At 35.4% G+C, this 16,486-nt stretch overlaps 2 protein-coding genes across 6 annotated transcripts in view; one reads left to right on the forward strand and one right to left on the reverse strand.

Moving 5' to 3' along the window:
- The window catches only part of KATNA1 (katanin catalytic subunit A1), a 183,098-nt gene that overhangs the window by 98,471 nt on the left and 68,141 nt on the right, over positions 1–16,486 (forward strand). The window lies entirely within an intron of this gene.
- The window catches only part of PCMT1 (protein-L-isoaspartate (D-aspartate) O-methyltransferase), a 36,919-nt gene that overhangs the window by 9,424 nt on the left and 11,009 nt on the right, over positions 1–16,486 (reverse strand). For 3 of the 5 annotated variants that reach the window (XM_009095262.4, XM_030235549.2, XM_050972255.1), the window contains 6 exons: positions 14,116–14,220; positions 12,949–12,980; positions 11,112–11,216; positions 7,743–7,863; positions 2,971–3,056; positions 1,210–1,379 (listed from right to left, as the gene is read on the reverse strand). In XM_009095262.4, coding sequence (XP_009093510.1) covers positions 1,210–1,379; positions 2,971–3,056; positions 7,743–7,863; positions 11,112–11,216; positions 12,949–12,980; positions 14,116–14,182 — 581 coding nt within the window. In that variant the 5' untranslated portion in view covers positions 14,183–14,220. Of the gene's footprint in view, positions 1–1,162; positions 1,380–2,970; positions 3,057–7,742; positions 7,864–11,111; positions 11,217–12,948; positions 12,981–14,115; positions 14,221–16,486 lie in introns of all 5 variants that reach the window. The other 2 variants (XM_030235548.2, XM_050972254.1) reach the window with 2 other exon arrangements.

Raw genomic sequence — 16,486 nt, forward strand, 5'->3', positions numbered from 1 at the left:
TCGAGGCCAAAGCATTCATTTGCATAACAAATATCAAACATTTGAATAGCAAGCACGCTTCACAAGCTTTGAACTAAGCAGTACCTCACTGAAGTTGTTTTAAGAGTAATTTGTACGTGGTGGCTATATAGTAATCCAAGAAACGCTGAAATGAGGTTTCACTAAGCAACAGTATGCAAACTGCTTTGTTTGTATTTTTAGGAATATTTTGATAGGTTAGACTGAGTATTCGTGTATTCAAATCACAAGCTATACTCCAAAATATCAAGGGGAAAAAAGCCAAAAATCTAAATTTAGGTTATAAAACTCAAGAGTTGTTTTCAGAGCTCAATGCACATCTCTGCACTTCACTAATGCCAATACATTCACAAGCACTTTCTGCCAGGAAGCAAAACAGTGCTGCTGCTTTGTTCATTCACATACTAGCATGGCTTAAATTGACAGCTGCATTAAGTCTATTTATTTATTCATTTATTACTGGCTGTTCAATTCAGCAAACTGGAAGGTTTCCTGCTTCTAGAAAGGCATTTAGAATTTGCTGTATTGGCAAACACAAATACTGCCCCATCAGAGACAGATGACAGATTCTAATAACATGTCTGGGAAAATTTTCTAAACACTACTCAACTACATTTATACTTTAGGAAGAAGGAATTATCTTTTCTACTTTTTGCTACTTGGAGGCTAAAAAGGAAAAGTGCTTGCAAGATCATCTACATTTTCCACAAATGATTTTGCAAAGATTTTTCTTCATTTGTAGTGTTTCAGAAAAATAAAAAATGAACACCCAATTACCGCTAACTTAAAGGACAAAACAGTATTTATTAAGTAAAATTTTACACTTCACCCTAATTATTGGGCCAAATAGTTATAAAAAATTCATTAAAAGTGAAGTTTAACCTTAGAAAATACTGTGTTTAAAACAACAAATAAGAATCTTCAAAACACCAAAGACTAAAGAAAATATGTCCAAAAAAGACAAAGTGCAACCCATGCAATATTTTTCTTCTGCTTTTAATTTAACTCAAACTTAGCATAACCTCCTTTGGGTGATGTAGTAATGCAGACTGAGTCACTTTTCATGGTATGGAGGAACAGAAAGCAATGACAGCAGCAAAGGCAGGCCTTGCAGTCTATCTGCTTAAAATTCACACCCTTTCACCTTGCATGTGTGTGGAAGAAGTAAGTGGAACAGAAAATCACTTCCACCTGGACCACTGCTTCTCTTTATCTGTTAAAGGCACATATATCACTCCCATCAGAGGCTTCATTTTGACACTGCCATCTTCTAGTTTGTCATACTGTTCGAGCATCTGGTTTCCCCCAGCAGGGCCAACTGGTAATATCAATCTTCCGCCAGGTTTTAACTGGTCTATAAGCTAGAACACAACACAGAAATTAGAATGTAACCAGCCACCTCAGAGAAGCTGGATCCAAAGTTTGTTACAGTAGATTAATAGCTTTGCCATTATGTATCCATCTACTTTTATGCAGTAGATAACTACTTCCATTAGGAAAAATAAGAAATGCACTGAAAATGAGAGTATCACAGCAACATGGTACAACAACTGGTATTACAGTAAAATAATTTAATTAACTGGGTAGGTTGCAGTTTGATTTTCTAGATATGTGGGGGAAATGTAAATCACAAATTATTTTTACAGCAGAGTCAATCTTTTGAAATTGTTTAACTGTTCAATAGTTATTGTGCATCAGTACTGGCCCATTGTGAAAAACTCTGGGGGTAACTGATCTCCCCTTAAGCCCTCAGAATAAGATTTGAGAATGGTGATTTTTCATTGTTTCTCTTCCTGGAAAAATTTTGTCTACAACACTCTCACTACCCAACAGCTCCTCTTTCATTCTGTGAATGGAACAGCCTTTTCTGAAACTAGTCTAAAATATATGAATATGACTAAGATAAGTGGCATGTAAACATAGTATGCGAGAAATACTTGCATTTTTTTGCCATAGTTGAAGGAGGCTAATCACAGTAGTCTCAAGGAAAATTTCATACTTCCCAGACACCATGAAAAAAACTACTTAATCCCCATTGCTAACAAAAGATATAATTAAGAACTGGTTCATTTACAAATAAACTTTCAATTACTTTTTTAATTGTCGTCTGTCAACATTTTGCTGGGAACACCCTCCCAAACACCCCCACCAAAAAAAAACCAAAACAAACCAACAAAAAAACCTCAAACAACAAAACCCAAACAAATAAATTCCCCTCAAACTAAAAACACAACCTTCTTTAAAAACATGAAGCAAAAAAAAAAAAAAAAAAAAAAGTCATCTACCAATGGTCATTGCTTGGAAATGCCCTATCTATCTATAACACCTCAAAGCCCAGTCTTTCACTATCCCTCACTAAGATTTAAAAACCTTAACTGGCATCTAGCATATAAAAATCATGCTATGTATTACCGTGTGCCTGATGAAAGGAAGAGAAAAAAAAATCTTATCAGTAAAAATGGACTACATGTATGCACACTCTAAAGCCCCTAGTTACTCTTCAGCTTCTCTAGTAAGAACTGCCCCGTATCCATTGTGAAACCTTCAAACAAATGGCACTGTTTGTACTTCCAGCTGAGCATTTTACTTTCAACAGACTCAGTGCTTTGGAATTTGGGAAACACACTTAAATTTTGTAACTCGTTGTTTGATAAAATTGAATTATCTTATTAAATAAAATGCTCCAGTTCATTGTTATAATAGAGGGTTGCACACATGTCATTTTAAAATATGTTTATTTAAAGCAGAGTTATTAGAACATACAGCTTTATCAAACCAACAGGAAGCCCAGTTGTAACAGAGACAAAAACCCCACACCATACAGTAATACCACACTGCCCACTGATACTCCCAGCAGTGCAAGCTACCAAGTATTTTACATACAGATGTATGCAAAGCATTCTCTACAGCTAAGATATTACAGAAACACACACACAGAACATAAAGGCTTACTGCTTGGGGCACAACTGGGGCTGCAGCTCCAACATGGATTGCATCATAGGGAGCTTCTTCTGCATATCCCATTCGTCCATCTCCCACTGCAAGAAAACACTATTTTTTAAAACATTTTCAAATTGACTGGAGAAAACAGATAGTTTCCCACATCTACATGTAAAAAATTAACACATTTGCAAAATAAATGCAACAAAACACCTTTATATGGGCACACACGTGCTTATAAAATATACAAAATACTATTGAAGCATCTGAAATTAGAAAGCATGGATTTATAATGGAAGTTCTTGGAAACGCATGGTCCACCTAGAAAAGAGACTAAAGTATTTATGCTCCCTACCAATTCCAGTGCAAGTGAGTTTTCCCCCTCATTTACCCTCTTAGAACATATACTTTGCTTTGCCCTGTCTTCATGCACACCATTCCTAAATATAATGCAAATCATAAGTCCAAAGCATTAAATGTCAGAAGCACATATCAGAAGACTCCAAAGGTGATGAAAATACAAAGGAAGTGTTTCCATGGACTATATGCCTACAACTGCACTACCAGTTGGAACAAAAGTCCACAGCCACATGCATACATTAATGCAGCACTGCAGTAACCTCTGCACACCCCATGTTCCAGCAGATGGGCCTCACTATTCTTCCTGCAGACAATCACTGCTAACACAGAGAGCCAGGTCAGATACATGGCTAAAGCTCCAGGTGGCTGCTGCTTGAAAGACACTAGGAGTAATTAAGGTTTTCAGAGGTGAGCAGCGCTGCTTGAGCTTTGGTGGAGAACTCAAGGAGAAGCACTATGTCACAGATGTCTCATACCATCCCAGTTACGGGGAAGCAAAGAGTAACAGTTTGGGGTTTTTAAGCCAATGAAATGTGATAAACTAAACTGGACCTTTAGTTAAGTTTTGAAAGAAGACGATGTGAATATGGCATCCATAGAATTTACAGGAAAGCAACAGGCAATCAGAACAAGTTAGGCAGGCTCTCTCTGGAGTTATTTAGAACAAATATAATAAACGAAGCTGAAGCAACCATAAATTCATACTATGTGATTACAGAAGTTCCAATAATCAGTTAAGAAAAAAAACCAGAGAGGTTAGTCTTCTAATCAGCACAAGTAATTCTGGAGTTTCCCATCTTCAGGCTGAGCTTTGACTTCTGTGCAAACACCAATATCACAGTTAATTAAAACTGAAAGAGTCAAAAGAAGTGCTACACCCCAGTCAGAGGCTTAAAAATCTGTTAACTTTTTGCCTTCCAAAAACTCACAAAGCAGGAAAAAAACATGGTCACCACAGCAGGTTTCATTTTGAACTCCACGATAAGGAGGGCCATCTGGACAGTAAGAGCACCCTTAGGTATCCAAGGCAATACAGGAAGACCTGGACACCTCCTCAAAACAATTAAAACTTAAGTGTTTGTCATCTTCTTTATGAGGTCCCGAAAGATGACCCTGGCAAGGACCTTCTGCATCCATGCCCTTTAAGAGTACATATTTCCTCAGAAGCTGAGAAGCCTCTTAGAGGTCAGTGACATAAATACCGGTAAATACAATCATAAATAATGACATAAATGTAATCAATTCTGACCAGCACAAGCTCCAGCCAAGGGCCACAAGCAAAAGCTGCCAAGCAAGAAGTACCAGTGCCTCACTAGAACTCATCCCTATTGATCACCATATCCACTAAGTCAGATGGCAACAGAGATCACCAGAAATGAGAGTTCCAGTATTTCCAGGGTGTAATCCCTTTGCCTGCTAAAGTGGGTCCTACTGGAACAATCAATGCAGCCAAGCATATAATTTATACTTATATTTTAACAGCACTGTAGAACTCTCCTAAAGAAGCAGCAATGATGTGTTACTGAATCAAGCTGCTGTTCCATCAGAGATGGCAATGGAGAAAGGCTTCTTTAGCTTATTCATACAGATATTGCTAAAAATTATGTTAGTTACACAAGGAGGCAGATTCTCATTCCCCAGGGTGCACAGCAGGCATTAGAAGCAACGGTCTCCAGTATTGCTGGCAAAAGAAGTGATTGCCAAGTGGAAGAAGCAGCTGTGAAAGAAACTGCTGTCACTTCTGATGAACACATGTATTCTGAGACATAAATGTCCCTAGTGCACTCTCCAGAGAAGTTGGAATGTGACTTCTGCACATCTTATCACTTTACTGACAGCAGTAAAACAGACCCAAAAACAACTAATCCCTTTGCTCTCAGAATTAATAGCTAACATCTTCAAAATGAGCACACACCCAGTCAAAGGGGAAAAAACATACTCCTTCATATGCATCACGCACAGCATGGCTCTTCCCTTTTAAAATCCACAAAAATTCTTATAGTTAAAGAAATATATCCACCCACAATGGCAATACAGTTTTAGATATCCAGAACATTAAAAAAATTGTTAAATTGGCATTCATATATTCACTGTCATTCAAAATATTAAATTATTCAATGTCCAAGAGGAAAGAGCAACCCAAATTTTAAGCTTGTGTTTACATCCTGAATAATGTCCCCTATCCTACTCACATCTCCAGTTACATGCAGCCTGTTAATGAAGTAATCGTGGTGGAGGGTGGCAAGTGGTGATGAGGAAAAAATGTCAGGACATTTTGATATAAAAGGGCTCTGCAGTTTGATTATAAATCTAGACCTGATCTGCCAATCATAGCACCCAAGACTTCAGTCCCTCTATGCAGACCTGTTTCACCCAGAGCTGTAGCATGAGCACAGAAATGGAAGAAAATTACTTCCCTCAGTCATTTAGAATCCCTCATCCTCGCTGGCTATGGCTGCATCAGCAAATAGTGCAGTACAATAGAAGCAGATTTGTACAGCAAAAGTTTTTACTGAGAACCTGGCACCCATGCAACATAGGCATTTCAGGACAATCACTGCAGTCTATATCTAAGTCTTATTGTCTTAATAGGCACATATCAAACATATTTGGCTGCTTCTTTTAACACATAATATTGTCTAGTTTCATCCAAAAGGAACCAAATTTTGTGCTTTCCAGGAGTACTCTCATGCGAGCCAAAGAGTGATAAGTAGAAGCATTTGAGAGATTCACTTCAAAGGCTTCCTCCTGATATTAAGAGGAAACAAAATAAAAATCAAGCTATTAAAAAAAAAATCCAAAAGACCTACAAACTAACGAAAAGACATGTTAATCCAAGTATACCTATTCCCAACTTCACAGTGCAGTTCTACTGAGACACCCCAAAATAATTTTGGTGTTCCTGAAATGCAGTTATGGTATATGTGAGATATGACAAAGCAGACTAGAATGTCTGAAGCACACTGTGAAAAGCCAGCAACTGACACACCTGGTCTTATTTCATACAGCTCCCATCATCAATCAACTGGTTTTCACAACTTTTTTTGTTTGTGTGTTTGGGATGGGGGGTTTTGAGTGGGGTTTTCTGTTGCTGTCTTTTTGTTTTAAATTAACAACTGTCTGGATTCTTGCTCCACATCAAAGAGCTCCCAGGAATCCAATCTTCTCAACCTAATTCACAGAAGTATTACTTGCCCATCTGTTTTTTTTTTTTTAAATGAACCTCACAACAAAACTATCCACAAGTCTCTTAGTCAGCCTGCTACATAGTCAAAAATAATATAGATAATGATGTTTACTTAGAATTCTAGACTTGCAAGAGCACCAGAGTTTGTTTCAGGAACAACCAGAAGCATAAGTCAAAATTGCTTTTGCGCAGCATCAATAGAAATTACTCCCTCATTCCCCCTCTACAGCCCTACCAGTCTAACTTCTTTTCCTAGAAGTTCTGAGACATCAGTAATCTCAGTGAGATACATTGCATTTTATAAATGTGTACATGTTGATAAACTCATTTAAAAAACATTTAGAAAAGTTCCTCATTTACAAGAAAAGACCAAGAATCAAAATAGTAGTTAAGCTAAGAGTCAAACATCACATAATAATAATTTTTCCAAGTGTTCTTGTAAGAAGCCTCAAAATACATCCAGACCTTCAACTCCTTTTTTAAATGCAGTGAATAGAATGACTTTACTCTTGCCAGCCTTGCATCTTCTAAGTAAAAACAAACAATAACCAAACAAAAAAATCACAAACAAAGGAAAAAACCAACCAAAAAACCCAAGTTTTATTTTAGTAAAAAAACATTATTTAAAATAATTCACCATCCTTCCATTGTTTGGGCATTTTTTCCTCTCAGTTACTCTAACTGAATTAAATTACTTTGGTGTCAATCACTTCCCTAACATCTAAGTACTGTCAATTTTAAAAACAAGCGAAATAAACATCTGTGGTGCATACTGCCAATCTAGTACTTCTTCCACTTGAATCTTCACACGCAGCTTTCTCAACTACCCTATCAGAAGTGTGAAGGCTTTGTTAAAACACTCAAATTCAGATGACAGGGTATTATTCAAGAATAATTGTGAATTCAACCCCAATTTTAAATAGCAAATATAACATAATAGACCTTCAGCATATATTTTCACCAAAAAAACCACTCCCCTGTTAATCTTTTCTAGTAGAATGATTACACATAGACTTCGAGATCACCAGAAGTCATATTCTGAAGGGGGGGGGGGAGGGAGAAGATACTGATTTTCAAAGGCCTAAAGACAATTTAAATTTTAAAGTTTTGATTTGTTTTCTTTCTTGGGTTTAGCTTACTAAATTCAAACTTTTAATAACATCCAATTCAGTCATTTTCAACCAGCTGCTAGAAAGAATATCAGTTTAATTAGTAAGTATATCAGTCTGATGCTCACCAATTAGTTTCACTCTTCCTGAAGACAGCAATGTGGGATCGTCTTTTTTGACATTATTTATTGAGTCATCTACTAGTTCTTTGATATGATCAATTCCTACAACTTGTCCTTTGGGACCAACCTGGAATAAAAATATACAGTTGAACAATTTCTGCTAGTTTTATTTACAGAATGAGTACTTATACTTCTTAAACTCATTTCTCTAAAATAAAAACAAAAACAGGAAAGTGGAAATATATTTTCCCAATGCTATTAAAACTACTGTTAGAAATTACAAATTCTGACTGCTAGAAGCACCTAATAATTAAAGTGTGTCTGCACACTTTTATAAATAGTTGTTAGAGTGATGTTTTTGAGATGTGATTCAGTTGTGTTATATTGCTAGTGGAGATTTCTTCTTGGAAATTTTAGAAGTTAAATTTGATCATGTTTGTTTTCATTACCTGCAATAAAAAGTAACAACATCAAGAACATCAGAACTAGAACTGATCTCCTTTCACACTGAATAAAACTTACTAAGGATTAAATTATTATCTTTATTCAAAACCATCTCCAGAGTCCTATTCTTTCAGAAGCAAATGCTGCAATTACCAGTCACGAACAAATTACCTTCCAATCACCCATGCATTCATGAAACTGCTCTCAGATTTACAGCTCTCCTCGACAGGAAGAGTGGAACTTCTGAGAGTTCTTAACTCAAAAAAGGTCACAAAATCTCTGTATTTTGAGGGGTGGGAAAAAGATCAACTAACAAAACCTTCTCCATTACAGGTATTTCTTCCAGACTTTTGTCTTTAGTTCAGAAAAAACATTCAAAACCAATCCAAATCTTAAAAAACCTGACCACTTTTAACAGGATCCAGCTCAAAGACAACAATAGCAGAGTACGTCCTAGCAGAGCCCATGTTGCCCTGTCTCTGGACACATCTAAATGCATTTGTTTATGTTTCTGTACCTCACATTTTAATATTGTTAAGACATGGAAAATTAGTAACTAATTATCCTGGGGAATCTTTTTGGTCTTATTATGAACAAGTCCTATGTTAAAAATATTAAAAAAGCAGTGTTAGCTTTTCTTGTCTGAGTGGAAGACCATCACCCCAGCCTTTGAAAGAGAGCAAGACACAGCATAAGTTTTCACTATGACAGCCATGGGTTGCTGTTTGGAGGAATGACTGGCAGTCAGCTGTACCATAAGCTGACAAAAGATCCAGTACATTCCAAACACTAACATCAGAGAAATGAAAATTTAGCAAAATGGTCATAGCATGAAATAGCCTGATAAAGTAAGAGAACCTCCTGCTGCATGTGACAGCACATTACGCTATTTCTGAGTTCTCATCAATTGCCTCTATTACCCCAGAACTGTGAAGCGCATGCAATTGAGACAACACAGAGAGGCACAATTTTTGGATCTCTATGTTAGGAATAACATATACCCCACTTTTTTCATAAATCCAGTACTGACAGAACTGTAATTCATTTTATTTGCCAGCAACCTTCAAAAGTAAATAAACTTAAACTTATCTACACAGCTTGCAAGATTGTTCCAGAAGCTTAACATGAAAATCTAAACAACAATCTTCATGATATTTTACTAGTCTAAGTAAACATAAAGCTTTCCCAGAGGTACCACAAATGAGATTATCATCATAAGAGTAAAGTTGTCATCTATGAGCACTGAGGTGTTTGTGCCACAAATGTGAGCTAATAATTCTAGATCTCAATTAGACTGATCAGCAACATCAGCATAGTCACAAAAAGCACATCTCCAACTGAATTTTTGTGGTAAAACACTCTACCATTAATTCCCACAATATATTTTGTCCTGGGGTGACTTTATGATGCTTGTATACCCGATCATCTATAACTTCTCTCAAGCTTTTGTTACTGTCAGCGGTGCTATCAAGCAGAATGAAAGCATTTACTCAATTTTTCATGGCACACATTTGTAAGCCATTCCAATGCAAACAACCAAAGAGGATTCATAAGAGGCACATGACATTCATATGGCAATAAAAAGATAGAGGGATTAACTTCAGAAAACTTGGAAAGAAATCTCCTTTTTGTGCTGATTCTGACTTCTCCACATCTTGTTTTAGTAGAAAAAAGGGCACAACTACAATTTAGCACGTCCTATTGAAAATGGCTATTCCTTTATACATATATAACTTCAGTGAGAAATACATACAGCCTGGACAAAAGCTTTAATGCTTGTAGGACTGGTGTTCCCATGCTGACTTCACAGATCAAAAATAACAGGCAGCAAGTTGAATTAAATGCCATTTAAGATTTCCTCTAAACTGCATTTTGGTTAACTTAACTTTTTTTTGCAGCTAACACTTAGAAACCTAAATACTTCAGAAGTGCATGGCCCAGTTCTAAACACTCTCAGCTAACTCTTTACACTGGGAAACAGAAGTGATTGCAGACTCAGATTGGTGCTTGAAAACAGAAAACTAAGTAGCAAAGAAACCTAAATGAGAAATTATCATATGCATCAACACATTTCAAATTAACTTTGCAGAAAGACAAAACAAAAAATCTAGTTGGAAGTTTAATGAAGGTCTCTACTAATCATAAAGCAATTATAAAGCCCTGGAACAGAGAAAGAAGAACTAATTATATTCCTTTTCATTAATCAGTCTAAGAATACAATAGCTACAGCCACTAAAATCCAAATTTTTAAATCTTTTTTTTTTTTTTCATCTTTTTTTTCCCAATGTAGGATAGGGAAGAACATAGAAAATTCCTTTGCTACAGGTTGAGTAACACAACTGACATTAAGTTACTTGGCAAAGATGTAAAATTCAAATTAATATCTAACTTTATAAAGGTTAAATGGACACTTATAGTAATGTTGTGCAATATAAAAAGAAAATAAAGCAATTAAATTAAAAGACAATTTATTATAGACACAAGATATTTTCCTGTGGAAATAACATCTTTTATGCCTCACTAAGCTCTCATTGTAACAGGAATCCATGACAATTTATCACAATAAGAACATTCACAGCCACACAAGCTAACAAAATTTGACCTGTTCAAGACAAACAACTTTTCCTTCAAGATAAGAAGCAACAACTAAAATTCAATCATTAAAAAAACCCCAAAACAATCCAAAAACCTTAAACTTCCTCACTAGGGGGTTTCTTCACCATTACACAATTTATTGGGCTATTTAATTTAAACATCTACTATCAGCTACCATAAGAAATGGGTACCAATCACACCCAGGAGAGTGAATTATTTTCTGTGTAATATACTTCAGTCAATTATGAAGGATGCTTTTTTTTTTCCCCTGTAATTCACAGTTACACTCGTGTCCAAGCAGTTCTGATGATCAAGGGATTAAACTGACCAACTCACCATTCGCGAAAAGCATGCTGTAAGAATTCCACTTCCAGATCCTACATCAAGTGCTTTGGCTCCTTCATGTAGCTGATCAGATAGAAGTTCAAGTGCATATGCATGCTAAGAGAACACAGAGAGAGAAAATTTCAAATTATTTTAAGTGTCTATTTTACTCAATATATGTTAATTTCTTCAGAGATTTTGGGAAATGTCCTGAGCATTTGTGTAAGAAATTTCAGAATAATTTCTATTACAAAAAATGGGGGGGGGGGGGAAAGGAGTTAACTATATTATATAATAATTGTTATTTCATTGGCTTCAACAAATTTCATGAGTGTATTTTTTTTTGTTAGTATTCATATACAAAAGCCTCATCTGACCATTTATGCTTCTAGCAAAGACTCTATTTATATATTCGGAAAGACACTATAAATCAGTTTATTTCTCCTCAGGTCTGGTGACTCTTAATATTCTGGCAATATATAGCCAATAAAGAATTTAGGTTATCATTATGCTACATGCATTGGAATTTCCTGGTACAAAAGCTAGCTAGGAAGAAGGCAGCTCTAGAGCATCAAGGAAAATGGCTGTTAAAACTACCTCCTGTATTACCTGCACACTTGCTGAATCAAAGAATAGGAAAAAGAAGTGGTCTCTTACAAAGGCAGATAGCCAGGCTCAAGAATGAACTGAAGTAGTCTATAGACACACTTGATAACTTTTGCTACGTGGTGGAGCAGTACACAAACTAAGCATAGGCTGCACACTAAAAAACCAATTTGTTCTTTCATGTTTCAGAGACAGCCATTATCACACTCTTTCAGCTTAATCCATCCCACCCAGAAAATATAAATAATTAGAATATTCTCATTCTTTGTTAATATTTGCTTAGAGGATATATTAACTTTTTGCTCTAATTCTTCATATACTACTAGCGCTAAGCATTGGAAAAATAATGACTTAAGGGACTTAAAATTTTGAAGCATAATTAATACTTATTTTCCTCTTAGCAACAGTACTTTTTTCAGTCTTTTCTTGAATAATATTGTTAACATCTCTACACAAAAATCCCATTTTTTTATATTGATAACTAGGTAAATTCTAAGCCAATTACACAGTTTTTAGTCAAGAGAAGCAGACTTTTACTATGATTTGACACCTTCCAAACATTGCAAAGAAAAAAATACTTGCTTCTATTTACCTTTTATCTCAAATAAAGAAACATAGAAAAATTATATCTGGGTTAGATGTATGCATTGAAATCCCAACTGGAACACTCACCCTTGGCAAAAACCACTTGGCAAAAAAAGCCCTGCCACTCAGTACAATGTATCTTTTACCCTGTCCAAAGATTTAAAGGCATTACCGCAGTACCATACTATAGGAATCACTGTCATTCACTCCTGAATTCTCATTATTTTATATACTAAAAAGTAATTTCTAATGGAAAGATCTCTGGAAATCTTCTGGTCCATATATGCCTATATACATGGGCATTTTAAATTAGGCTGCTTAGAACCCTGTTCAGTCAACTTCTTTGTATATCAAAGAACAGAATTTCCACAAGCTGCAAAGCCTGTTTCAGTACTAAACTACCTTCTTAGTTTTTTTTTGCTCTAGAAACTAACCAGAATTTCCTATGTTACATTTTTTTGCCCACTACCCCTCATCCTATTACTGTACATCTGCAAGAAAAATCTTGATCAATCTCTCCTACTTCCTCACAGAAAGCAGTTCACAAAAGTGTCACTGCAATCAACTGCTCATTAAATTTACTAGGGTAAATATTTTATTTCAAAAGCACCTGGATGTTTATAAAATCACTATACTAATCACCCAGTTTAAAGCTTACCATGTGTGGAGCACTGATTGTTGCTTGGAAACCTGTAAAACAAGAGAATGGAAGATGTTCATTGCTGTTCAGATAGCACAGATACCTTACACTCTTTATTACCTTGACTGTAAAGTGCAACACCTTCACTGTCACCCTCATTCAGGGTAGAACATCCACACCCCTGCAGTTACACAGGTACTCTACATCAGAAGTGAGCTATGGTAACTCAGCTGAAAGCTATGCTGTGTCCTCTCTGGACAGGAAAAGGTTATATCCTTGATCTCAGTTACAATCTCCATTTTGTCACTATACATTGAATGAATATCACATACTGAGCAAGCAGACTTAATTCAGAAGTGTAGTGTCTCCCCAAATAATGTAAGTCCGTTTAGTCAGCCCCTATGTAAAAACCTGAATTTGTTAGTTTGAATTTCATGTGGTGGAGACTATAGAACATCTGGAGAACAACCTTGTGTGTTTTGCAAACAACAAATGAGAACAAACACCTGTAAGAATGGGAGGAACACTCACCTATATTTGTTTTTGTAAAGATACATCAGCCTTTGAGTATGTATCTTAAAATATTTTTTAATTTTCCTATATAACTAACAAAATCCTAACAAAATTAATTTCACCACATACAATTAAAGACAGGGGGATGACCAAGAAAAAAGAAATTAGCACATTTACACGGATCATTCTCTTGTCTTGGAAAGATAAAACTGGGACCTGGATGGGAAATTACTGTCCTATCAGTAGACCTACCGATTCAAAGCCTATTTGTAAAGATTTCACATAATGGTTTAAGAAACTTTGCATTGGTCCCAACTGAATAATTTCTGTATAGATAGGGAATGTTTCTACCATAAACTGGATTCGAATTATTTTTATGTATTTATATCAGTTGCACCATCACAAGTGGCTGTGGTTTGAAAAACAAACACATATTTACACACACTAATATTGGCTGAAAAACACTTCTCTGCCTGATGTATCCAAATATGCCAACTGCATTCTGCAAGAAACTGAAGCTTAGTTAAAAGGTATGCAATAAACTGATGAAGAACTAAACAACCTTCTAAATCTAAAAAAAAATATTTTCATATCCTTAACACGCAAATGACAAAAGCAGCCACAGTTACACAAATGAAAACAATCTCAATCACTTTTGCAAGTTGCTCTTACCTATAGACTGTGGGGAGTCCATGTAGGGGTTGTATTTTGCATAGTGGCAACGGTCTGTAGCCAGCATTACTTCAAATACCTTGTCTGTTTTGATTATTCCATTTTCTATAAACAAACAAATATATAAAAATGAAGGCATTGTTTCTCTTCTGCAGTGCAGGAGTCTGTGAAATGTGTTAACATATTGTGAGAAATCATGTGCCTTACACAGATCTTACACTCTTGGTTGGACATCATCCTTAAAGGTCCCTTCCAGCACAAACCTTTTTGTGATACTAAAATTAAATCTGGAGTCCAGAGACCAAATGATGCTTAAGCCAGTGATTGTTGAACAAGACTTTCCCAGCAGTTACAAATGCTTTCCTAAAACCACTTGCAAAGGTCTACCCCCTAGGAAAACTCAACTTCATGCACACCTTTGACAAATCCTGAAAATATAGTCAGTAAGAAATTAGTATTACTATACACACCAAACAAGATATATTCATATTTCTAAGAAGCTATACAAATAATTATTGAAAAATATACAAAAGCAAGTTAGAAATGTTAAGTTGAAGCATCATTGCTCAGTACTTTAGTTTCCAGATCTGTTTCTCTTGTGTTAGCAAAGAAAAAAAATCCTTTTGTTAAGAAACTCCCACTGAATCTGAATTCTTATGCTGGGGCAGACTGAGGTCAAAAAGTTTATATATCAAAACACTCTTAATATTTTTTCACTTTTCAAAATAAAATATAAATGCATAGGCATGTAAAATGTCAGAAGCAGCCATTTTTCCTTGCTGTTTTATTGAAGTTTTTTAAAACATTGTTAATTCTATTTTTTTCAAGTTCTCAAGAGCCCATTAATGAATACCAGAAAACTTTGGAAAACAAATGGAAGAAATTAACTAATTACTTGCATTAAAAGATTATATAAACTACAAATAACTGACATTTCAATGATGGATTGCTTCATTAACTACTTTCTTTAAGGATTTATTTGCAAAATTATACTTTAAAAGGGGGGGAAAATTGTCATTTAAGCACCATTAATATCTAACCTAAAATATGAAAATCAGATTATGGAACTTGTGTAAGATTGTCCTGAAGTTGCACCAGTGGGTTTCTGTGAAAAAACACACCTCAGGAATGGGCTAACTTCTGCAGAAACTTTACTGACTGTTTACTGGATGCTCCCAGCTACACCTATTAACCATGGGATTTTCCTGTCTTTTTTTGTTATCTACTATCTGTGTCCAGAATTAATTATCCTATATAACACAGACTTGAATTCAGAAAGGAAAATAACTCCTCAGATCATATTCCTTTTTGGTCTGAAGACAAAGTATCACATAGAACTGCAAAACAAATATACTATTACTAAGGAAAATTTTAAGGAAAACAATTCCTTTTTATAACATATTATTTATTTTAAAATATTTCTGTATCTGTAAAGTCCCAGAAAAAGCATACACTCCACTCACAGTCCCCACACCTTAGCTAGATCCTATTCTTTGACTTAATTTTGAACTAAATACTACAGCAGTTCTAGTTATAGGAAACTCATTCCCATCCAAGGTTTTAATTCTGAGCCAGCAGGCATTTGCAGCAGTTCATAAGTTTACTTATTGAGCAAAATTGTACCCAAAAGAAAACAAACAAATCAATCCATTAATACATTGGCACTAACAACAGAGGCTAGTAAGGGAAAAAAAGTTTTTCCTGACCACTAGAAATTAGTTGGATTAGTTGTATAGCAGTTCTGTGAATAAATCACAAAAGAAAAAAAAAAAAATCTAACTTTTACTCTTAAGAGTCTCATTAGGAATCACTAAGAAATTAGTATCTCCAAACGAAATATACTTAAAAGAAGGAGAATAAGCAAGTCTAATTATAACAGAAGTGAGGAGATGAAGGCTCTAGGAGGCTGAAGAGATGTCATAAAGCAGTAGCAGAGAAGTACTCACAAAAGGTCTAAAACAGTGATTTATTTCTTTACATGCATATATTCTAGAACTGTGGGCAGCTACCTGTCCTTTCCTTTTGTGCCTTGTGGAATAAACATGCAAAGAACAAAAAGAACAGCTTGGAAGTGCAACTGCAGGGCCCTATGATAAGGCCAAGAACCTTCTCTAATTTCACAAAACTTAGGTCCAGTCGAAGTACATACAACTACCAAATAAAATCCTTACATTGAGGGCAAATTACCAAAAAAAATCCTGAAAACAGAAACTACTAATATTTTACAGATTTGAGCATTCAGGATGCTCTCATTCAGCAAACAATCATGAGATTTGCTGACTGTTGTACTGTCTTTGATTACTGTAATCTTTTCCTCAGTAAATAAGAATTGAAGAAAGTTACCCATACTCCGAACCTTTGGAAGAAGCTG

Source organism: Serinus canaria, chromosome 3 (genome assembly GCF_022539315.1).
Source record: "Serinus canaria isolate serCan28SL12 chromosome 3, serCan2020, whole genome shotgun sequence".
NCBI classification, from domain to species: domain Eukaryota; kingdom Metazoa; phylum Chordata; class Aves; order Passeriformes; family Fringillidae; genus Serinus; species Serinus canaria.